This window comes from Mytilus edulis, chromosome 14 (genome assembly GCF_963676685.1).
Source record: "Mytilus edulis chromosome 14, xbMytEdul2.2, whole genome shotgun sequence".
Lineage (NCBI taxonomy): Eukaryota > Metazoa > Mollusca > Bivalvia > Mytilida > Mytilidae > Mytilus > Mytilus edulis.
Genome location: NC_092357.1, coordinates 70,959,168 through 70,984,066, shown reverse-complemented (window position 1 = coordinate 70,984,066; position 24,899 = coordinate 70,959,168). Strand labels below are relative to the sequence as shown.

General features: G+C 33.0%; 2 protein-coding genes across 3 annotated transcripts in view; one reads left to right on the top strand and one right to left on the bottom strand.

Moving 5' to 3' along the window:
* The window catches only part of LOC139503800 (hyccin-like), a 68,492-nt gene extending 61,664 nt beyond the window's left edge, over positions 1–6,828 (bottom strand). Inside the window, exons 1-3 of the mRNA XM_071293727.1 lie at positions 6,718–6,828; positions 3,553–3,656; positions 2,212–2,316 (exon numbers count right to left, since the gene is read on the bottom strand). Coding sequence (XP_071149828.1) covers positions 2,212–2,316; positions 3,553–3,600 — 153 coding nt within the window. The 5' untranslated portion in view covers positions 3,601–3,656; positions 6,718–6,828. The remainder of the gene's footprint in view (positions 1–2,211; positions 2,317–3,552; positions 3,657–6,717) is intronic.
* Positions 6,829–12,366: 5,538 nt separating this feature from the next.
* Positions 12,367–16,963, top strand: LOC139503580 (large ribosomal subunit protein uL10m-like). 2 transcript variants are annotated; one of them, XM_071293380.1, is made up of 5 exons: positions 12,367–12,492; positions 14,285–14,472; positions 15,052–15,227; positions 16,303–16,442; positions 16,715–16,963. In XM_071293380.1, the coding sequence occupies exons 1-5, from the start codon at positions 12,462–12,464 to the stop codon at positions 16,927–16,929; spliced, it is 750 nt and encodes a 249-aa protein (XP_071149481.1). In that variant the 5' UTR covers positions 12,367–12,461; the 3' UTR covers positions 16,930–16,963. The 2 variants fall into 2 exon arrangements, with proteins under 2 accessions (XP_071149481.1, XP_071149482.1); XM_071293381.1 differs by having other exon boundaries at positions 16,655–16,757.
* The last annotated feature ends 7,936 nt before the right edge of the window (positions 16,964–24,899 follow it).

Sequence of the window (24,899 nt, the reverse complement as noted above, 5' to 3'; positions counted from 1 at the left end):
AAAGAGTGATAGCTTAAAAAGTGGTAGGCTATTTCCTGTACCTCAACCCACCCTTATTTTGAGACCTGTTCTGTTTTTATATGGATGTTTTTTTGTTCAACTATCAGAATAAATTGCTATAAGTATGGTTAATAAAATCAAAATTACTGATTGAAAATGTGTAGTCTGAAAAAGTCTAATTATATTTAGGTACAGTTTTGATACAGTACTATTGCAGACAGTTACATTGAAGAGAGATAAGCACTTTTTCAGTGGATAAAATTAGCTAATTATAGTGGGTCTCTTAAGGATGTATTCTTCCAACGTTTCAGTCTTGTTTAAAATCTCGTTCTGGAATTATTTTCAAAACATGTGATACAATATAAAAAAGAAGATGTGGTATGATTGCCAATGAGACAACTATCCACAAAAGACCAAAATGACACAGATATTAACAACTATAGGCACTGTACGGCCTTCAACAATGAGCAAAGCCCATACCGCATAGTCAGCTATAAAAGCCCCAAATAAGACAATGTAAAACAATTCAAACGAAAAAACTAATGGCCTTATTTATGTAAAAAAAATGAACAAAAAACAAATATGTAACAAATAAACAAACGACAAACACTGAATTACAAGCTCCTGACTTAGGACAGGCACATACATAAATAATGTGGCGGGGTTAAACATGTTAGCGTGATCCCAACCCAACCAAGTGGAAAATATCAAAGAATTTTAAAACTATTATAATCAAACATAACTCTGTGAAAAAAATGTTTATTTACAATTATTAGTTTTTGAGTAATCCAGTTTTCAAATTTTATGACCAATCAAGTTAGTCTTTTCTTTTTAATTTCTTTTTATAAATTGCAAGGAGAGATCATTCAAGAAAGTCAAACATATTATTTATAACTAGTTTCATTTAATATACATGAAGTGAAATAAAGTAGTTCATTTATTTAGACTTTTTTCTGAACTCAATGTTTTTCTGTGTGATTAAAAAAATTTGATAAAATGTTGCATCTTTTTTAGAATAGCAAACCAGGAAATTAGAAGTTGACAGGAATTTGTTGGAGAGAGTAGACACAATTAGTTTTGACTTCCAGGTTTAGAGAGAGCAGAAAGTAGACACAATTAGTGTTGACTTCCAGGTTTCATAAATTTTTATTCGTCGTGGTATGAGGCATTTTCTTTTCCATGAAAACAAAATTACTAAATGTAATGTACATGGAGATCGACAACTGTTTTGCATGTACAAGTCAGTCTATTGAGCAGTCAAATACAAGACTGTTACCTTAATACCAGACCATATTCAAAGAGAACAAATACCAGTTGATAATCTTGATTTAATGTACCTAACTTTCAACCTGGGACACTATCAAAGGGAGATAACTCATTTTCTGAAGCTTGAATCTGTCATTTGTTTTCTTATAATAGCTATTATTACATACAAATGAATTTTTTATTGAATCAAAGCAAAAGAATTAAACATACAAAACATTCTTTATACATACATTCATTTGTTTGAGTCAGAGAAATTACAAATAAATACAAATTTGTTTCAGGACACTGTATTCCACAATTAATTGTAAAACAGAGTTATCTACCTTCAATTCAAGTCTCTGAGATTGCCAGAGTTCTGGAAACATAGTGGTCTGTAGAACCTGACCACCAAAATTAGGTAAAGATATGACACAATACTGATATCTTGCAATAGAAATAGTATTGAGGACATTTTCTCCAAGTACAACCAGGGGAAAAAGATTTTAAAACTGTGGATTGTTTATTATATTAATTTCTTTAGACCAAAAATAAATTTGTAACGATTCCAATATCAATCCTGGCTCCTCTTAGTCAAGCAATATGAAGTGGCAATTTATATTGGTGATTCAATTTGATCGATAGTTCAATGTTAAGAGATCAGAGAAACCACATATAGGATCTTATCACACTTCATGTAAATTACTGATGTTGTGATTGGTTTAACATAGTCATGTGGTGACCCCTAATGGATCTGTCAGAGACCAGTAGATTTTATATTGGTATCATGACTTCATGTTTACTACTAATGCTGACGCCATCTATGAATAGTATATATTTCATTGCTTAATTGTGTCATTACATATATAGATATAGGAAGATGTGGTATGAGTGCCAATGAGACAACTCTCCATCCAAGTCACATATATATATCTATTTCTGTTAATACAGATCAATATATGTTAGTACCTGTGAATCTGTTTCTGATTTAAAAAGATGATATAAACAGGAAACCAGTTCATCATTATGTCTAACTGTACTACTGTATGTGTTTAGTTCTTCTTGGGACAGCGTCTACAAAACATCAATAGAAAACAGCATTAGAAAACAAGGTCTACAAAAGAGCAATAGAAAACAAGGTCTACAAAACATCAATAGAAAACAGCATTAGAAAACAAGGTCTACAAAACATCAATAGAAAACAGCATTAGAAAACAAGGTCTACAAAACATTAATAGAAAACAGCATTAGAAAACAAGGTCTACAAAACATCAATAGAAAACAGCATTAGAAAACAAGGTCTACAAAACATCAATAGAAAACAGCATTAGAAAACAAGGTCTACAAAACATCAATAGAAAACAGCATTAGAAAACAAGGTCTACAAAAGAACAATAGAAAATGAAGTCTACATACATCAATAGAAAACAATGCCTACAAATTATGGCAGTTGAAAAAGACTGAAAAAGTAAACAAAACACAGCAAAAGGGAGATAATCAAAAATCCAAATTGCAAAATGAATTGGGTCCTTTGGCTTTACCTTATACCTCTTCTTCCACTTTCTGTCAGAATATATATACTGGCAAATTAACCTCTTTTGATAAGAAAATGTATATGGTTGAATTACTTTCCTGGAGATATCAAAAGCATAAATTTATTGTGACTTATAGAAATAGGCCAAACAGCAAGGTACTAATATTTGTAAAAAGTTGCTTATGTCTTCGCATTTTTTTTGTTTTTATTAAAATTGAGAATAGAAATATGTCAAAGAGACAACAACCGATAAAAGAAAAGATATTGAGATAACAGGCAAATGCCACCAATAGGTGGTCAATGCAGTTAGAAAATCTTGCACCTGAAAGTTAATAGATATAGAAGATATGTAAACAGATATAGGAAGATGTGGGATGAGTGCCAATGAGACAACTCTCCATCCAAATAACAATTTTTTAAAATAAACCATTATAGGTCAAGTTACAGCCTTTAACAAGGAGCCTTGGCTCACATCTAACAACAAGCTTTATCCCCGGCTTAGTCTATATCTAGGATTTTGATTGGTTAACGCACGTTGTTACAAAACCCATAGCCCCTGGGTGTTGCTAACCCATATCCCACGTTGCTAACCATTATCCCAGGGAACTTCACGCAAGTTTTCCTTAATTTAGTTGGATTTGAGTTCTGAATCTTTGCTTTTATTTTTTTTTTAATGTCATTTAGTAGTTTTTAATTTGGGTCATGTTGTCTGTTTAAATGGACTTATGATTTTTTATTGTTCCTATTATATTTTTTCTATTATTTTTCATAGTTACCTTATATTCTGTAAGCCATTCTCTGATTGCTTGGGGAAGATCTGCCATATTTTAATTTCTTCTTATCTTCATTTGCTCAGGCTGTCTATTATTACTGTAATGATCTAAAGAATGGACAAATAAAACATTAGATTCCAGTGATATTGTTGTCTTTTTTCAAAACTACCTCTAGTAGACTCTACTGTTTTTTATTGGGGGAAAATGCATATTTTTTATTGAAATTAGGAAATATTATTCTAAACACATCTCCGATTTTTTGCTGACCTTTGCTGTCTTTTTTGCACTTTTTTTTCATGTATATTTTGGTTGTCAGACATTTTCAAAGGTACTTTTCGGAGAGGGGAAAGAAACAGAAGCAATGATGGTACTTAATGCATTGAAAACAATGTGTTACAAACACCATGATGATTCTGATCAGAAAACCGAATCTCAAAAGTGCTTTATAAAATTTTTTTGTGGGGAATTTGCCCCAAAGTTGGTCCTCAGGTACAAAAAGCGTCAATTTTGACCTTTTTTCGTTCTTTTTCTCGACCTGTAAGTCCGAGAGATGCTAATAGATGCATCCATCTGTAGTTTACATGTAGCGTGGACACCAGTGAACACTTTTATCACAACAGTTGTTAGGTCGCAGTGAAACTGATCTGGGTTCATCAGTGTAAAGAAGGTCATTTGCACCAAAATTCACCAAATTTCGGAATTTTTCCAATTTTGAACTTTAACTGGACTTGCAACTGGAAGTAGTCGTTTCCTCGGCGTATTTTGATAATAGACACGACCAGTCGTTATGTGCCTTTAGGTTAACGGTATTTGTCAAGGTTTCAATCCTCTGAACTCCGTGATTCAGACCTTGAAGGTAAGCCCACCCCTCCAAAAAACCCAATTTTGTCCGATATCAAATTTTGAAGTTCGTATTTGAGCTCAAAATGAATATTTAAAGTGAGAAACATGACATGAATAGTTTCAGATTGAGGAAACGTTCATACACTACGAAATAAATGGTATTACGATGACCTCTAAATGTATGGAGCGCCATTGATGCCAAAATAACGGTATTCTGGGTACGGCCGTAATATTACGGCCCCCGCACGACAAGGGTTAATTGTAATTCATAAATGTTTATGATTTTTATTATAAATTAATGTAAAAGGTGTACTGTAAAAAAAAAAAAGGACTTTGACAAATATTTTCTTTAGATGAGTATTAAAGATGTATATCATGTATGTTATTTCAATATAAAAAAATGATTCACTGTTTAGTTGCAACACACACAACTATTCAAAATCTTGTCAACTTGCAGAAAAATATATATTGACTATATTCCACATTACAAATATTTAAAAAAAAAAAACAAGTGTTATATGAAAAAAAAATACAATTAATTATTATTATATGCACCAAACAAAAGATCAAACTATAAAGACCTTGTTGATTACGTAACTTTAATTAATCAGGATTTGATTGAATTAAGTGATTACGAGTGGCATCACCTTAGTTAACAATCATCAGACAATTGTTGAATAAACAAACCAATTATAGACTAATGATTTGAAGTCATTATGATGAATTAAATTTTATAGGTTCATTGGACTGTCAATATTTATTTAGCTATTTTGTGTGTGATCTAAATAAAATAAAAATCGCCATGACTTTCAAAGTTATCATGGAAAATAAAAATGGAACGACAAAATTATTTCATGTCTACCTGTGCGAATTTCAAACGCGCAATTTTACACCAGTACTCAAAACCCTCCTACCTTGATGGGTGCATTTTACATAGACAAATGAAATCGTATAATATAATCAAAATGAGGATGTTAATTTGATGTATGCCTTTTTGTGCTTCTTGTTACATTTGTTGTTTTTATAGTGATTAAGATGATAACACAATGTTGACTGCTGTACCCCTATTTTTGACATTTTTACATATTGTGTCTGTTTGTTTTGTTCACGCATCGGTGACAATATAATGGAATTTGATGCGACTGTCATACAAGTGAGAGGTTTAGCTAGCTATAAAACCAGCTTCCATCCACCATTTTCTACATTTGAAAATGCCTGTACCAAGTCAGGAATATGACAGTTCTTGTCCATTCATTTTTGATGCGTTTTGTTATTTGATTTTGCCATGTGATTATGGACTTTCCGAATTGATTTTCCTCTGAGTTCAGTATTTTTGTGATTTTACTTTTTTCATAGTTTAAAATATGTTCAAGCTGCTTAAATTTACAAACATGACAAACAGACACAATAACACTCAGTTTCGTATCGATTTAAAATAGTTCTTTAACTGGTACTCCAATACTCCACTTATCTGTTGTCATCCATCTGCAATGACACTTTTTGCAAATTCCATTTATACTATTAAAATTTGTCACAAATTTCTCCAAAATCAATATAGTTTATTCATATTTTATTAAGGGGCCGGATCGACGCGGGCCAGATCGACGCTGGCTGAATTGACTTGGGGACAGATCGGTTTGGGTCCGGAATGGCCGGATATCCATAATGCAAAGCCATCTATAAAGGTCATGAAGGTCTACCATCATGATCATCGGAAAGTTGGTACATTTCGTAAATACCTTAAACACATATGTCCAAACCGTCAGGCAGTGCCGGAGGGACACATATATGTCAATGGTTGAATTTATGCAAGATTCTCATCAATTAAAAGATGGAATATTAAACAGTGTTGTCAATGGTTGTGATTTTCTCCAATGGGTCCCAAAGGTAACAGTCATAATGTCGTGCGTCACATATCAAATGACATTGTTGTTTGTTATGTTAAGTCACAGACTTTGCGCTGTTGTATTTTCCTGCATATGAAATGCAACCTTGAAAAACGGTTGGCAGCAAGATGGTTAAATAAAAAAAACTAGTGCCTGGGAAATGGTTTAGAGTAGTATAGTGTTTGTGATGAGACAGTTAGTCCATCAGTGTTGAAAATTTATGCTTTGGTTCTTTACAAAATTGATGAATTTGCATCTTTACATCGTAGTGCACCCAAATGTGAAGGATATCAGACATAGGTTATAAATCAAGTCACAGTGACAGTGTTTTCATGGTTTTTGAGCAACGTTTTGGTATGTAGGGTTTATTTAAGCGCTGCTTTTGGAGATTTAGAGAGAACCCCAAAGAGAGAGATGTGCATATATGTGTAAGACATACTGTATATATATACTGTGTGCGTTCTTTTCACATAACATTAATGTGGGGTAAAAAAGCAGACGAAAAACCAGGCGGTGCTGTCATGACGCTTCCGGAAAATAAAAAATATACATCCGGTTGTTCCGCACTTTTAAGTCAACCTTTGATATATTGCTTAAAAAAAATTTTTGTTTTCCAATGAATAATATAAATTATATCTTTTTTAATGTGTATGGATTTTATTATTCAAATCGAATATTTATTATTTTTCATTAGATTTAACTGATGACCACAGACAAAATTAAATTAATAAAGTACCATAATGGACTGTTATAGGTATCATCTAAGAAATCAATATTATAGTATTATTATAATGAATGGGTGTTTTTATAATGGCCCTGTTATATGTCCAAGGTTTGTGATAATGGTCGAGGAAGTCTGGAATGGCCCGAGGCATCGCCGATGGCCATTACAGACATCCGAGGTCATTATTACTGACCGAGGACATATATAACACTGCAGCTAGGGCCATTATAAAACTTGACACCCATTTCTTAATACATTTATTAACCAACTGAACAAAAGTGTTATGTTGCTGCCATCTTGATGTACTCTCTTAATCTTTTAAAGTTAAGTTAAGTTTGAAAAAATAATTTGTACTTCAACATGATAATGCTTTAAATATACCAAATATCCATGATATTAAGTTGAAAGAAGTTATGTGTTGAAAAACAGTATGAACAGTGATTCCTTTATATGGTTCTTTAATGTTGGTTGCTGGTTACTTAATACAGGGCCATTACAGAAAAAAACAGGGTCATTACAGAAAAACAGGGCCATTACAGAAAATATGTCATTTTTAATAAACAATCATTTTTGGCAATAATGTACTTATAGTTGGTTAATAAATATTAGTGCGGTGACTGGTGACAGATATTTTGGAATTTAATACAAAGATTTTATACCTCCAATTCCCAAGTTTTAAAATGCTGTAACTTTCTTTATAAAGCTTGAAAATTTATAAAAGTGGTATTTATGGATAGCTATCAGATTAATTCACTGTTAGTATTATACAGCAATTATGCAATCAATTATAATGTTAACTGTGTCTACAAAATTTTACAAGAAATTTCCACTTCCTATTGAAATTAGCTTCTCCATGAATATCCCGAGAGGATTGATTTTATTATATGTTGTTCCTAGAGCCATTATCTACAAAAGGTTGTCTCAGATTTTGGATAGAATGTAAAGATAAAGGAGTAGGTCCGGTAAGACCCCTTTTTGGCCCCAAAATATAACAGTTTTACAAAATTGTTAAAATGTAAACTTTTAGTTATTTATTGGACAGTTGAATGCTTCTGCCACATAAATATGGGCTGTTTTTGACAATGCAATGCACATATATCGGGTTGTAGCGCCATTAAGTCATGATAAATTACTGAAATCTTCAAAATTCTAGCATTTCAGTTAAATTTTAGACGGTTTCCGTGTAAAACGAAAGTGGCCGCATTCGTGTTCATCCTTAATATTGAAATGTAAGTTGTATTTTATGATAATATATAATATATATAAAGGTTGTGGATGAACACGGATGCGGCCACTTTCATTTTTGACAAAAACCATCTGTAAAGTGACATTTTTCAGCATATTTGGTAGATTTTTCATATTTGAGCTGGAATCGGATCGTTTTTAATTACTAAATCAGTTAAAATCTTTCACATAAACTAATTGAATCAAGTGAACTAGACACTTAAGTGTTTAAAAAGTGGTAAAAATCTTTCGTCAGATGAAACTGAAATTTGAGGCCAAAATGAGTCCTTACCGGACCTTCTCCTTTTACACATAATCAAATATTATCTAACTTTTTGTGGTAAGGATGTTTACACTAATTAGAGATTTATGAGAGAAATGAATACGATTGCGATAATTTGAGACACAATTTTGTAGCTTCTGCAGTATTGGTTAAGATTTCGTTAAAATTTCTATGTACAGTTATAGAGATGATAGAGCCATTCAAGTAAACTGACCAAGATTTTGCCATTGCATAATAATTAATTACATAATGATTGCAAATTACAAAAATATTACATTCATTTAAACGATTGACCTTTTATCTGGCTATATATACCTCTTTTATTATTTTATATGCAGGCTAAAGAAAGAAACAACATTTCAACGGTTGCAGATTGGAAATAAAAAAATCTTTTTCATTGTGCTGCCTTAATCTCCCCCACCGAACGCACACCTGTATGATATATTATTCGCAAGAGGAAACCTTGACTATAATAATATGTCTGTCGTAAAGACCTGATATTGTCACATTTTTCGGTTTAATTAAGGTCAAAGGTCATCTTTACAAATCAGTGAAAGGGTTTTGATTTTGATGTTTTTCTATTTCTAATCTCTTACTAAACGGTACTGTTTTGGCTTAGTAGTCGTTGTTTGACTATATAAATCTTAATCATAAATAGAAATAACAATATTTAGGGAAATTAAACTCGAAATCTATAGACGTCTTTTTACACTTGTCACATCACTATATGTTCCTGATAGAAAAGATAGCATTTAAAAGGTTTTTTGTTTTGCTTCTGTATTATAATAGGGGCAAAAGATACAAGAAGGACACTCAAACTCATATGTCGAAAATAAACTGACAAAACCATTGCTTACAATAGTACACAAAAAACAACAAAGAAAACTATAGAGCAACACGAACTCCACTAAAAACTGTAGGGATCACACTGATGTGCTCCGGAATGGTAAAAGGAGATCCTCAGTGCTCCTCATGTCGTTTTGCTCGTGATTTATAAACCCGATAGTAAGTCTAATTCGGTAGGCCTAAGGTCACATTCGAATTGAGGGTTATGTCTCATATTGTATGGTTCGGTGCACCCGAAGATCGACACCTTAGCCTTATCCACAAGTTGTAAATATGTGAGTCATCATATGCATAATCCGGATTGCATTTATCTGCACTTTTTTTTAAATATTGTGGTATTTTTTTATTCATTGCAATAATACCAAGCCAAAGGGCCAAATCTATAATAATTTCCATCGATCTTCTTTTTAAATTATTGACAAGATTTCTTTATTTTCTAAATTTTTCCGAAGTTACTCCCTTTTTCATGTTTTGTGTAACTTTAATAACGGCTCCCTTTCAGTTTCTAACTATGATCCTTTATATATTAATTATTATGAACAAAATAAGAAGAGCATAAAATTAAGAAATGAGTAAACTTAATCTTTTGACATCATGTGATTGATTGTAGCAAAGTGAAGTAGAAACATTACAAACCCATATATTTATGCACAAACTAGTAAGGTGTCCATAGTACACCGATGCCTATCATTTTCTAGGTTTAGCTAGTGGACTGTGAAATTTGGGTAAAAACTCTAATTTGGCATTAAAATTAGAAAGGTATCATATCTTAGGGACGATTTTTTTGCAGCTTTCATCCTGAAGTCGGACAGTGGGACATAAAAAATGACTAGAACAATTTGAAAAAGATGAAAGTTGAGGGTTGAAAATAAGATAGAGAATATATTTTGGTACCATGCTCTCTAAACCATTCACTTGTTTACATATTGTTGTTATGTTTGTCCCATTTGTAATAAAGAGTCAATATTTTGTGAGGCCTATGTATTTTGTAGATTCATTTTTTTGAGTGAGTGATCATACATTGTATAATTTGTCACTGGTTATAAATTTGCTTGAAAAGCCTGTGGTCAGATTTATTCAAGTTTTTTTAACTGTTTTCAATCAATCTCCTTGAAATATGAACTTTGTTATAGGAAAGGTATAATATATCATTGAAATGATAAAGAATTTTATCGAAATTAAAAAAATATAATGGTTGAGTTACAAAATTTGGACCTTGTCGGGAAGTAAAAGACATGAATAGATCATAGGGGTAGATGTATTTAAATTGTACAACATTGTTTTTTTCTATTTGTTTTCATTTTAGACAAAAGTCTATTGAAGAGAACGAATGACTTTATATTTATACAGAAACATATTTGAATACAAAATACCTTTTTGTTGATGAAAAAAAGAAGATTGCCCGTTGAAATTATTCAAACCAGAGACATATAATAAATAGGATTATATGTCTCTCTTCAAACTAATTCAACTTGCTTAATTTAAACTGCATTAATATATATTAAAGCAGGTCTTAAACATAAAAATGAAAATAATAGTATTGCTTCCCCAGTAAACTATATGTTATTTAGAGACGCGTGTTCGTCGAATTACGTGAACGTGTGCCGGTTGTAATTCAAACCTTGTATTGATATTAGCTGATAATTGGATCATTAGTCTAAATAAACATTTCACTTTAATCTTTTAATTGGATTATCACTATATCTTGTTACCAATGCTAAGATTTTTACCGATTTTTTTGTTTTTCATACTTCATAGTTAACATATATCTTTTTTAACCTAAGAATTATTTACATTTTAAGCTACTTGTCCCATTTTGAATATAACTTTTATGAGATTATTTACAAGTTTAAATAGTATATTTTGTATATATTTTGGTTTTAAGCATCAGTGTCTCAGTAATTTTTTGGCTGGATATATTGATTGTTGTTTGTGTGTATATGAATATTTTGTGAATGTCTTGTTTCAATCAATATGTGACACTATAGTAAACAATTTTATTCTTTATTCTCTTCCGTCAATTAAAAATTAAAAAGAAGATGGGGTGTGATCCCGGCAATGAGACAGATCTCCACAAGAGACAAAATGACATCGAACGTGAAAAGTTTACAACCATATTTTTTGTCTTTGCAATGAATTGTATAGTTAGACAAATTCTTGGTCTATGTTTATTATTTTTCGTTTAAATTTTTTTTTAGCGGAATTTTAGGCTCATTCAGATTTTTAATTTTCCGTTCAGGTCCGAGTTTTGACACCCCAACAATATGTTTTCAATAAAAAAATTTAATATTATCATTATATTGCACCCTTTGTTTCACAAAATCAAAAGTTGAAAGAAATCCACTGAATAATAAAAAAGTTATTGAAGTTAGAATTAGTCCGACCATAGATTTTTAGGTCCCTTCAGGTCTTTTCATTTCTCCGTTCAGGTCCAACTTTTAGCATCAAAAATTTCTTTTTAATTTAAAACATTTAGATTTTAATTAAATATGGATATTAACAATTAATAAAATTCCAATTTGGAGAAATTCCATCCAACAATAAAAAAGTTATTGCGATTTGAATAATTTTAATCGTATATTTTCAGGTCTTTTCAGGTCTTTTCAGGTCTTTTCAGGTCCATTTTCAGGTCTTTAGTGTAACCCGTGTCTTAAGTCATTCTCTATGATAAAATCATATCATTCCCATTAAAGCACATTCTCTGCTATCCATGAATATTTGAATTTCTTCCTTCATTTAGATTATGGTAACTAATTCATAGTTCGTTAGCAATTGTCTATAACAATTTGTTGTCGTTTAAATAAATCTTCAAAATATCAATTTGTGCAATCAGAGACATACAATACAATACTAGTATTCTGGCAGCAGTACATGTATATTTAATATATATGCTCCTGTAGTATTTCTAATGGCATTGTTAACGTCCAAAAAAAAATTTATCACGATACCTGTTGTCCCTTCTTTTTATTGTACACATCAAATAAGTACATGGCTATTATATTTTGTATACATATTTTGGTTATCAGATATTTTTGCTGCGGAATTTTAGACCTGGTATCCTGTCTAATCGGTTTCCTATGTGTTCTCTAAAGAACCAGTCGATATTATGGCAACGATTTTGCAGAAAGTTTCACAAGGTCTAATCCTTTATCCGCACCTTCCATAAAATAGAAATAACATGCATTTATTTTTTCCTGCGAACTTAAAATTGAAACGGAGAGCTGCCATATAATGATTAATCTGTCATCTTCATGATCTAAAAAATAACCATAACATTCAGAAATTGAAAATTATTTATAACCTTTCAAATTATGCCTAAGTCATGTAAGTGTTCACAAAAAAATTTGTGTCACACATAAACTAAACAAAATAGATTTTATTAATCTTGCATAACAAAACAATATGAAACAGGTGCTATATGTACATTTGTACCTGAATATCTCCCGAAGGTTATTGATGCATACATTGTATTTCATTATTTGTTTACTTCTCATCTGGACTCCAGTGCGTGTGATCTATAGTCGCTGTCAGCTTAAATTCATAGCAGTTATCTGTAAAAATAATCTAAACTATCAATCGCGTTCCCTCAAGATATAGTTTTTCACATTCCATCCATAAATTGTCAAAAGAAAAATATTTGTCATTTTGGGGCATTTTGTAGCTGGCTACATATGGGGGTATGGACTTTGCTCATTGTTGAAGGCTGTTCAGTGACCTACAAGTGCAAACCAATTACCAAATATAGTTATCCTATTACGCATTATAAGAGAGAAATTAACATTACAAATTTTAAAACTTTTTTAAGTAGTAACTGAACTACATGTTACGATGTATTGTATACATTCAGGCGCGGATCCAGAGCTTGAAGCAGGTTTTTTTTGTGATAAATGTTTTTGAACATTAGAGAGGTTTTCTTGGTAAACCAAACCATATGTTTTTCAATAATTGGCACACTTTTTGTTCATCCGGCATATGGTTACTCAAAATAAAAGAACGTGTAGGGTGCAAAAGTGAAAGGGGGCGAACGTGAATAATAAAATTGAGAAAGGAAATGGGGAATGTGTCAAAGCGACAACAGCCCAACCATAGAGCAGACAACAGCAAAAGTCCACCAATGGGTCTTCAATGTTTAGTGGTACTTTTTTTTTGTTTGTGAGATTTACATTCTGTGCTTTACCCAATACTGAACTTTTTTTTCTAAACTGTCTAGGGTTGTTGTCAGTAGCAAACAAAGCGCAAAAATAGCAGTAAATTCTGTCCTTTGAAGTTGAATATACAATCCATGGGGGATAGTTCAGCCACGCATATTAGAAGCATCTTATAAATTAACATTTCTCGAATATGAAAAGAAAAGAACTATGTGGATTCCAGTTTTTCATTTAGGGAACTACAGATGTGGAAATAAAGTTTGCAATATCCTTAGATTCAGCAGGTGTCCTTTTCTAAAAAAAACATCTAATGGATATATATATAGGGTGAAAAGTATTTTTCATCAAATCAAGCTAACAGAAAACGTTGTTTTAATCATTAAACAAACAAAGTAATAAATATAGAGATAGCAGCCTTGGATTGTCTTAATTAAATCCTTCGATCCTCTATCAAGTTCCCCTCAGGCCAATGTAATTATGACATGTGTGTATTTAATGGAGTGTAGCGACAACATGTCACCCTAATCAGTGCTGGATATTCTATTTACTCATACAAAAATTGTTTTAAGATTTCTAAGCGGGAGGGGGGTGGTGGGTATGTGAAGCCCCCAAATCCCCCTAAATCCAGTAGTGTACATTTGTAGTTGTTTAACTTCTGTGTCATTTGTTTTTTTGTGGAGAGTTGTCTCATTGGCAATCATACCATATCTTGTATTTTATATTTCTACATTGAAACCTGCATTTACAAGAATGTTACATGTATGTAATTTTCCGTTATCAGGCTGTGTAAGGTGTACATCAAGGCAATGGACAGCTGTAAGAGGAGGGAAAAAATGGAATGTCCAAAGACCAAAACCTAGAGTGTGGAAAGCTAGAGTACTTGAGAGTATTACAAGACCTATTTATGTAGAGGATATTGTTCCAATATCTCAATCATGTGAAAAATTGGAGATTACAACACAAGATACAGTAAGTATTACAGTGTAAATTCCAAGAACAAGTTTTGTTGAGTAGATTAATTAGTTAAACTGAGAATACAGGAAATGGTTTATTGACAGGTTGTAGTCAAATTTGTTTAATCAATGGAAACTCTATTTTACTGCTTTAATCAATTGCTCATTTCAATATGAAGTATTTTAATTCAACATTGCTTGTAATGTTCATTTTGATTTGATAACGTCACAAATTGTCATTCATCAATAAGAAATTGATGCTATGAAAACTAAGGGCAAGCACAGACAAAGTTTGACAAATTTAAAATATATGATTTTATCTTGTTTTTTGTCAGTTTCTTTAAAATGGAAACGACAATATTGTATTTTAAGCTCTGATGGCATCAATTGGTGTTTCCTGGCATTATAAGAATGCTGTATGCTTCACCAGTGAACTGAATTTGCGACCATCAAATCACCAATTGATGTCATTGGAGCTTGAAATACAATACAATTATCTTCTAATTGAAATTTCCTCCTATTCACATATATATTCAATAGATATTAGTAACCCATGTAAATGAATCCACAATATTTGATTTGTATTTCTTAACAGGAGGTAGATGAATATGAAGAATTTATGTACAAACAAGTGAAGAAGATGTTTGACGAGAATACAATGATACTGGTGTGTCAGATGCTGAGCATGCCTACAGTTGACAAAAGAAAGGCTATCAACACAATGAAAGATAACGGGATGAGATTGTGGTTCTATAACAATAGATTAATAAGGTGAGTGGTACTGGTCAGTCAGGTGCTGAGCATGCCTGCTGTTGTACTGAAAATTCAGAAATTAGTGTGTGCATATATTATTGTGATTTTGTCATTTTAGACTAGACTGTGATTTTAATTTTTACATTATTAAGAAAAATCATGTTTATATCATATAAACTTTTATTAAATGCGAGTTTAAATTATTGCGATTGTAAATAAAGGCAACAGTAGTATATCGCTGTTCAAATCTCGTAAATCTATGGACAAAAAACAAAATTGGGGTAACAAACTAAAACCGAGGGAAACGCATTAAATATAAGAGGAGAACAACGACACAACATTAAAATGTAACATACACAGTAACGGACTAAGCATTAGACAAAATCCGATGAGAATAACAAATATAACATCAAAACCCAGTAACCTAGTAACCCAATTGCATTTTTCGCAATTAATAAAAACATCACAATAATTTCTGCATTCACAGTAGATTGAATAAAGATCAATTGAGTTGTTATTGGAAAATATTGAGTTATCTCCCTTGGATCATTAATTTATTATTTAGTCCACATCAAAATTTTATCTTTTTTGTATTAGAAAAATTTAAAGTTAATATTATATATATAAATAATTTTACTGTTCAATGTTTAATACTTATTGTTCACATATATACTGCATCACCATATCTAAAATAAACAAAGATGTGGTATGATTGCGAATGAGACAACTCTCCACAAGTTACCAAATGAAACAGAAATTAACAACTATTAACTAAAGGTCATTGTATGACCTTCCAAAATGAGTAAAACCCATACCTCATAGTCAGCTTTATGAGGCCCTGGAATGAAAAATGTTAAACAATTAAAAAAAAAAAACCTGTTGGCCTGATTTATGTACAAAATACATACAAAAAACAAATATGAGATACAGCAACAAAAGATCACCACTGAATTGCTTGTCTCCATGGAAACCAGAGTCGTCAGAGACCAATAATGTAGATTGTTTTCAGCTTCATTTAAACCAAAACAGAATATTCCCAGTATCGATTGTATCCATTATTATAAAGACCAATATTGATGTTTTTTTGTTTCAGACGAGCCATAACAGAATATTCCCAGTATAAGAACATGGCCCCCTGGATTATAGGGTCCAATGTTTATGTTGTATGCCCAGAGCCTAAGGTCAAAGAAGCTTTAAAAATACTGAAGAAAATTCCTGATTTTATTGTTCTAGGTAAGTTACCATGATGATATTAGGGAAATTTTATAATTCTTAAAATGTTTTATCCAACTATCATGACTATAGCACCCTATTGATAAATTCACAATATTTTTGTACAAAATTAATTTCTGAAGTTTTGTTCTGTTGTAAAGGTTAATTATGATTATTTCAACTTGATAACTGATGTAATTGAATGAATCTATTAACTTAACATTACATTGTAGGTGGTTTGGTAGAAAACAGTTTATATTTCAAAGATGGATTAACTTAACATTATATTGTAGGTGGTTTGGTAGAAAACAGTTTATATTCCAAAGATGGATTAACACATTATTCACAGTTACCTAACATTGAACAATTACGTGGAGAACTTGTCAGTGTATTAAACATGGCCGCTGGAGGGAAGACTCATTCATTGTTAGAATCACATCAACAAACATTATGTAGAAATCTGACTCAGTACGTTAAACAGGAAACAGACGGAGAGGACAATTCGTGATATAGAATTAATAAATAGAAATAAATAGAAATAATTCAGTGTTGATGTTTGTCCAAAAAATATGAAAACCTTTTATCCCAATCAAATCTTTGCCGGGTCCATTTCTAGCTATCTGCGTCATGTGTTTTTACAGTTTGTCTAAATTTGTTTGACTTTTTAGCTCACCCGACCTGAAGGGCCTAGTGAGCTATTTAATCACTTGATGTCTGTTGTCCGTCCACGTTAACTTTTTTCCATTTTGAACCACTGAATGGAATGAAACCAAACATGGCTTAGTTTAACATAAGACCCTAAGAGAAACACATACAAATGTCTTTTTTTTAGAGAACAGCTGAATGGAATGAAACCAAACATGGCATAAAAAGTAAAATAAAAAAAAATACTGAACTCAGAGGAACATCCATTCGGAAAGTCCATAATCACATGGCAAAATCAAATGACAAAACACATCAAAACCAAATGGACAAGAACTGTCATATTCCTGACTTGGTACAGGCATTTTCAAATGTTACATATGAAGTGCTGATAAAGTGTTGCTACTGTGTTGTAGTTCAAAGATGGCCACCAGGATCTTTAATAAATTAAGGGACTATAGTCGCTGTCAGCTGAAATTCGTAGCGGTTATCGGTAAAAATAATCTAAACTATCAACCATGTTCACTCGAGATATAGTTTTTCAAATTCCATTCAGAAATCGCGAAAAGAAAAACCACTACTGACCTACCTCAATATTTATACAAATGGCCATATGGTCTATTACCAAAATATGTCTTAAATCTAAAAACTTAGCAGTCAGAGCTCAGACATAAATAAGTCAAAATCTGCTTTTGACTCACAGAGGTCTAAACTTGAAGGTTTTGAGATTTGTCTTCCTTTAATTTAAGACAAATTATGACTTCATAAGTCGAATAGTGTTATGCAAGCAATATTTGACCTGAATTAAAAAGTTGGAAATATTGACTCCTACAAGTCGATAAGTTACCAAAATATATCAACTTCACGACCCAAGCATATTTATAAAAAGGTCGAGCTTCTCCATGAAATTATGACAACATTGAAAGACGTATACAATGCTTTGTCTTTAAAGGAAAAATATGCATGAGAACCTAAAAAACGGAATTAATGTTTATTTACTTTACAATGCAACCATCTGTAATCACACAAAATGAGGAAAATAATTTAAGTTATATAGTAAATTGTTCAATAAGATAATTAAATATAGATAGCTCAGCTCCTTGTGAACTCTCAGACAGGTTTATGATGTCATAGGTGGTACACTTTGGCCACCAATTATTTATGATGTCATAGGTGGTACACTTTGGCCACCAATTAAAATTAAGTCTTTTCATAAACATAAATCGACTTAAACAAGTCTGTCTTTTTCTGACTCAAATAGGTCTTAAAATGAAAGTTCATTTTTATTATAAATACATTTTTTGACTTATGCAAGTCAGATAATTTTAAAAGGAAGAATTTTGTATGCTAGGATTGAGTTCAGATACATTTACAGGGTAAGGTTATCCTGCAGTGTGCATCAACAGGGAGAGGTAACATGCTGTATGCTTGAAGGAGAATGCAGTAAAAAAAAGGGTAGAAATAAACAAAGGAAACTGACAATGCCAAGGCTAAAAAAGAAAAAGAAAAAAAGACAAATAATAGTGCACAAGACACAACATAGAAAACTTAAGACTAAGCAACACAAACCTCATCAAGGTTATTCTGGTGTTTGTAAGGTTTATGGACAAGCACAACAACGTTAAAATGTTATATGCTATATGCTACATGTAGGACATGGAACCGGTACAACAGCTGGGTACAGTTATCCTGCTACGATTTAGGTTTAAAGTTTAATATTTGATTATTGTTTCCATGATATCCTGTTCCCATAGTAAGGTATGGTAGTTCATGTTGGTATGTCATTTATATCGGCATAATCTGTGATTGATTAGTGTAGTCCAACATCGATTGAATGATTGACATAGACTATTGTCTGCTCTATGGTCGGGTTGTTGTCGCTTTGACACATTCCCCATTTCCTTTCTCAATTTTATGAATGATTGACATAGTCCACGAATGATTGACATAGTCCGTGAATGATTGACATAGTCCATGAATGATTGACATGCGTCGTTAATGAATGACATAGTCCGTGAATGATTGACATAGTCCACGAATTATTGACATAGTCCGTGAATTATTGGCATAGTCCACGAATGATTGACATGGGTAGTTAATGACTGACATGGGTCGTGAATAAATTACATAGTCCATGAATGATTGGCATAGTCCACGAATGATTGACATAGTCCACGAATGAATGATATTGGTCGTGAATGAACGACAGTCCGTGAATGATTGGCATAGTCCATGAATGATTGACATGGTCGTGAATGAATGACATAGTCCATGAATGATTGACATAGTCCACGAATGATTGACATAGTCCGTGAATGATTGACATAGTCCACGAATGATTGACATGGGTAGTGAATGAATGACATTGGTCGTGAATGATTGACATAATCCATGAATGCATGTCATAGTCCATGAATGATTGTCATACCCAATGCATGATCGACATATCCAATGAATGAATGGCATAGTCCATGAATGATTTACGTAGCCGATGATCCTATGACAAAGTCCGTGAATGATTGACATAGTCCGTGAATCATTTTCATAGCCAATGAATAAATGATATAGTCATGGATGATTATGATAGCCAATGAATGAATGAATACTTTATGAATGATTAACATAAGCCGTGAATGATTGACCTCGCTACATTGAAGACCTGTTAGTGACCCTCTGCTGTTGTTTTTTATTTGGTCGGGTTGTTGTCTCTTTGACACATTCCCCATTTCCATTCTCAATTTTTTAGTCCGTGAATGATTGACATATACCGAAAATGATTGGCATTGTCCGTGTATGATTAATTTAGACTAAATAATTGATATATTTATCATGAATGATTGACATAGACCGTGAATGATTACCATGGTCTTTAAATGATTGAAATTGTGCGTGAATGATTGACATTGGTCTGTAATGATTGGCATAGACTGTAGATGGTTAACATGGTTTTTAGATAATGAATGGTTGGCATATAATGTGAATGATTTATATACTAGTCTGAATCATTAGCATAGTCCGTTTGATTTAAACACTTCTACTGGAGGATACTAGGAAAATAGGCTATGTGGTATGGGTTTAGCTCATTGTTTAATGCCGTACGATAACCTATAGTTAAAAAGGAGGATACTAGGAAAACAGGCTATGTGGTATGGGTTTAGCTCATTGTTTAATGCCGTACGATAACCTATAGTTAAAAAGGAGGATACTAGGAAAACAGGCTATGTGGTATGGGTTTAGCTCATTGTTTAATGCCGTACGATAACCTATAGTTAAAAAGGAGGATACTAGGAAAACAGGCTATGTGGTATGGGTTTAGCTCATTGTTTAATGCCGTACGATAACCTAGAGTTAAAAAGGAGGATACTAGGAAAACAGGCTATGTGGTATGGGTTTAGCTCATTGTTTAATGCCGTACGATAACCTAGAGTTAAAAAGGAGGATACTAGGAAAACAGGCTATGTGGTATGGGTTTAGCTCATTGTTTAATGCCGTACGATAACCTATAGTTAAAAAGGAGGATACTAGGAAAACAGGCTATGTGGTATGGGTTTAGCTCATTGTTTAATGCCGTACGATAACCTATAGTTAAAAAGGAGGATACCAGGAAAATAGGCTATGTGGTATGGGTTTAGCTCATTGTTTAATGCCGTACGATAACCTAGAGTTAAAAAGGAGGATACTAGGAAAATAGGCTATGTGGTATGGGTTTAGCTCATTGTTTAATGCCGTACGATAACCTAGAGTTAAAAAGGAGGATACTAGGAAAACAGGCTATGTGGTATGGGTTTAGCTCATTGTTTAATGCCTTACGATAACCTATAGTTAAATACTAGGAAGACAGGCTATGTGGTATGGGTTTAGCTCATTGTTTAATGCCGTACGATAACCTAGAGTTAAAAAGGAGGATACTAGGAAAACAGGCTATGTGGTATGGGTTTAGCTCATTGTTTAATGCCTTACGATAACCTATAGTTAAATACTAGGAAGACAGGCTATGTGGTATGGGTTTAGCTCATTGTTTAATGCCGTACGATAACCTAGAGTTAAAAAGGAGGATTCTAGGAAAACAGGCTATGTGGTATGGGTTTAGCTCATTGTGTAATGCCGTACGATAACCTATAGTTAAATACTAGGATGACAGGCTATGTGGTATGGGTTTAGCTCATTGTTTAATGCCGTACGATAACCTATAGTTTAAAAGGAGGATACTAGGAAAACAGGCTATGTGGTATGGGTTTAGCTCATTGTTTAATGCCTTACGATAACCTATAGTTAAATACTAGGAAGACAGGCTATGTGGTATGGGTTTAGCTCATTGTTTAATGCCTTACGATAACCTATGGTTAAATACTAGGAAGACAGGCTATGTGGTATGGGTTTAGCTCATTGTTTAATGCCGTACGATAACCTATAGTTTAAAGGAGGATAGTAGGAAAACAGGCTATGTGGTATGGGTTTAGCTCATTGTTTAATGCCGTACGATAACCTATAGTTAAATACTAGGAAGACAGGCTATGTGGTATGGGTTTAGCTCATTGTTTAATGCCTTTCGATAACCTATAGTTAAATACTAGGAAGACAGGATATGTGGTATGAGTTTAGCTCATTGTTTAATGCCGTACGACAACCTAGAGTTAAAAAGGAGGATACTAGGAAAACAGACTATGTGGTATGGGTTTAGCTCATTGTTTAATGCCTTACGATAACCTATAGTTAAATACTAGGAAGACAGGCTATGTGGTATGGGTTTAGCTCATTGTTTAATGCCGTACGATAACCTTGAGTTAAAAAGGAGGATACTAGGAAAACAGGCTATGTGGTATGGGTTTAGCTCATTGTTTAATGCCGTACGATAACCTATAGTTAAATACTAGGAAGACAGGCTATGTGGTATGGGTTTAGCTCATTGTTTAATGCCTTACGATAACCTATAGTTAAATACTAGGAAGACAGGCTATGTGGTATGGGTTTAGCTCATTGTTTAATGCCGTACGATAACCTAGAGTTAAAAAGGAGGATACTAGGAAAACAGGCTATGTGGTATGGGTTTAGCTCATTGTTTAATGCCTTACGATAACCTATAGTTAAATACTAGGAAGACAGGCTATGTGGTATGGGTTTAGCTCATTGTTTAATGCCGTACGATAACCTAGAGTTAAAAAGGAGGATACTAGGAAAACAGGCTATGTGGTATGGGTTTAGCTCATTGTTTAATGCCGTACGATAACCTATAGTTAAATACTAGGAAGACAGGCTATGTGGTATGGGTTTAGCTCATTGTTTAATGCCTTACGATAACCTATAGTTAAATACTAGGAAGACAGGCTATGTGGTATGGGTTTAGCTCATTGTTTAATGCCGTACGATAACCTAGAGTAAAAAGGAGGATACTAGGAAAACAGGCTATGTGGTATGGGTTTAGCTCATTGTTTAATGCCTTACGATAACCTATAGTTAAATACTAGGAAGACAGGCTATGTGGTATGGGTTTAGCTCATTGTTTAATGCCGTACGATAACCTAGAGTTAAAAAGGAGGATACTAGGAAAACAGGCTATGTGGTATGGGTTTAGCTCATTGTGTAATGCCGTACGATAACCTATAGTTAAATACTAGGATGACAGGCTATGTGGTATGGGTTTAGCTCATTGTTTAATGCCGTACGATAACCTATAGTTTAAAAGGAGGATACTAGGAAAACAGGCTATGTGGTATGGGTTTAGCTCATTGTTTAATGCCTTACGATAACCTATAGTTAAATACTAGGAAGACAGGCTATGTGGTATGGGTTTAGCTCATTGTTTAATGCCTTACGATAACCTATGGTTAAATACTAGGAAGACAGGCTATGTGGTATGGGTTTAGCTCATTGTTTAATGCCGTACGATAACCTATAGTTTAAAAGGAGGATAGTAGGAAAACAGGCTATGTGGTATGGGTTTAGCTCATTGTTTAATGCCGTACGATAACCTATAGTTAAATACTAGGAAGACAGGCTATGTGGTATGGGTTTAGCTCATTGTTTAATGCCTTACGATAACATATAGTTAAATACTAGGAAGACAGGCTATGTGGTATGAGTTTAGCTCATTGTTTAATGCCGTACGACAACCTAGAGTTAAAAAGGAGGATACTAGGAAAACAGACTATGTGGTATGGGTTTAGCTCATTGTTTAATGCCGTACGATAACCTATAGTTAAATACTAGGAAGACAGGCTATGTGGTATGGGTTTAGCTCATTGTTTAATGCCGTACGATAACCTAGAGTTAAAAAGGAGGATACTAGGAAAACAGGCTATGTGGTATGGGTTTAGCTCATTGTTTAATGCCGTACGATAACCTATAGTTAAATACTAGGAAGACAGGCTATGTGGTATGGGTTTAGCTCATTGTTTAATGCCGTACGATAACCTAGAGTTAAAAAGGAGGATACTAGGAAACAGGCTATGTGGTATGGGTTTAGCTCATTGTTTAATGCCTTACGATAACCTTTAGTCTCCTGTTGAGAGTCGTCTCATTAGCAGTCATATTATACCACATTTTATTTTGGTACTCTGGTACTCCGAACCGCGATAATCATGCACGCGGATATGCTATTGTCCGCAGCTGAAGTGCGTTTTCGGTCACAATAAATAGCGATGGGTCATGTTGTGCTCATGAAAGGAACAAAGTCAAGAACTGTGTTTACAATATATTATATCCACATGAAAAAATTCAAAGAGGACGATCTCCCATTTAGTACGTAATTATAACTAAAGGCATACATAGATAATAAAAAAAACTAAACGCAAATGCATTTACTCTCTATTAAAAAATCTACTTCTCATAAGAATTTGCTTATCTGCAGATTTTAAATAGCCATCACGTGTCATGTATACCATCACATATTACCGAACGGACGATATCGTACTTCGGATGAGACCATTGCTTTTCAGCATGACTATCGCACTTCAGCGTCCCCATCGCACCGAATCCAACATACATGATATATGTTACTCGTGACGACGTCGCCAGCAACCATATCCTTGATATATGTTACCCGTGACGACGTCGCCAGCAACCCTATCCTTGAAGATCTGTTCAACAGTGAAACCGGTAGGATACTATAAAGAAAATTTTGAACATTTTGATATAGTAATAGACAAAATGTAAATATTCATATTGACTATAAATGTTTGGTGCATTTTCAGCCTTATTTTTTATAAGTATGAGTTCGAATCCCGGCGAGTAAAGAACCAAAAAAATTGCGAAAGCAAATTAACAGATCTAACATTGTTCGGCTGATGTTTAGAAGAGATGTATATCCAACTCAATCATAGGTTTGAACGGTCCCCCCCCCCCCCCCCCCCCCCCCTATGATTACGTTGGATAAAAACCGCAATTTTATACGCGTGCATGTTACGAATTTCATTGTAGAAGTGTTTTAATACAGCACGAATAACAATTTCCGAAAGAGTGAAAATTTATATTTCAACAAAACACATTATTTAACTAGCAGGTCGAACAACTATATATATACATTACAAGAATTATGTCGATCGATTTCTGAATTATTTCTTATGAATTTAAAAAGGTATTCAATATGTGTCTATAAAATATAAGATATAATCAATTCTATTAACAGCATGTGATTCACTGAATGAACTGACCGTCTGCGTTCTTTTCACAATTCTATTGAATGATTTAAAGATCAAATAGGTTCACTTTGGTCAAGTTCAATAAACAGAATTTCTATCAATAGAACTGACTGACAATTAGAAATGAATAAAATGCTGTTTGCCAATTTGTTTCCGACAATGAGACAACACCATGGCACAAAAACATAGAAGGGGTCAA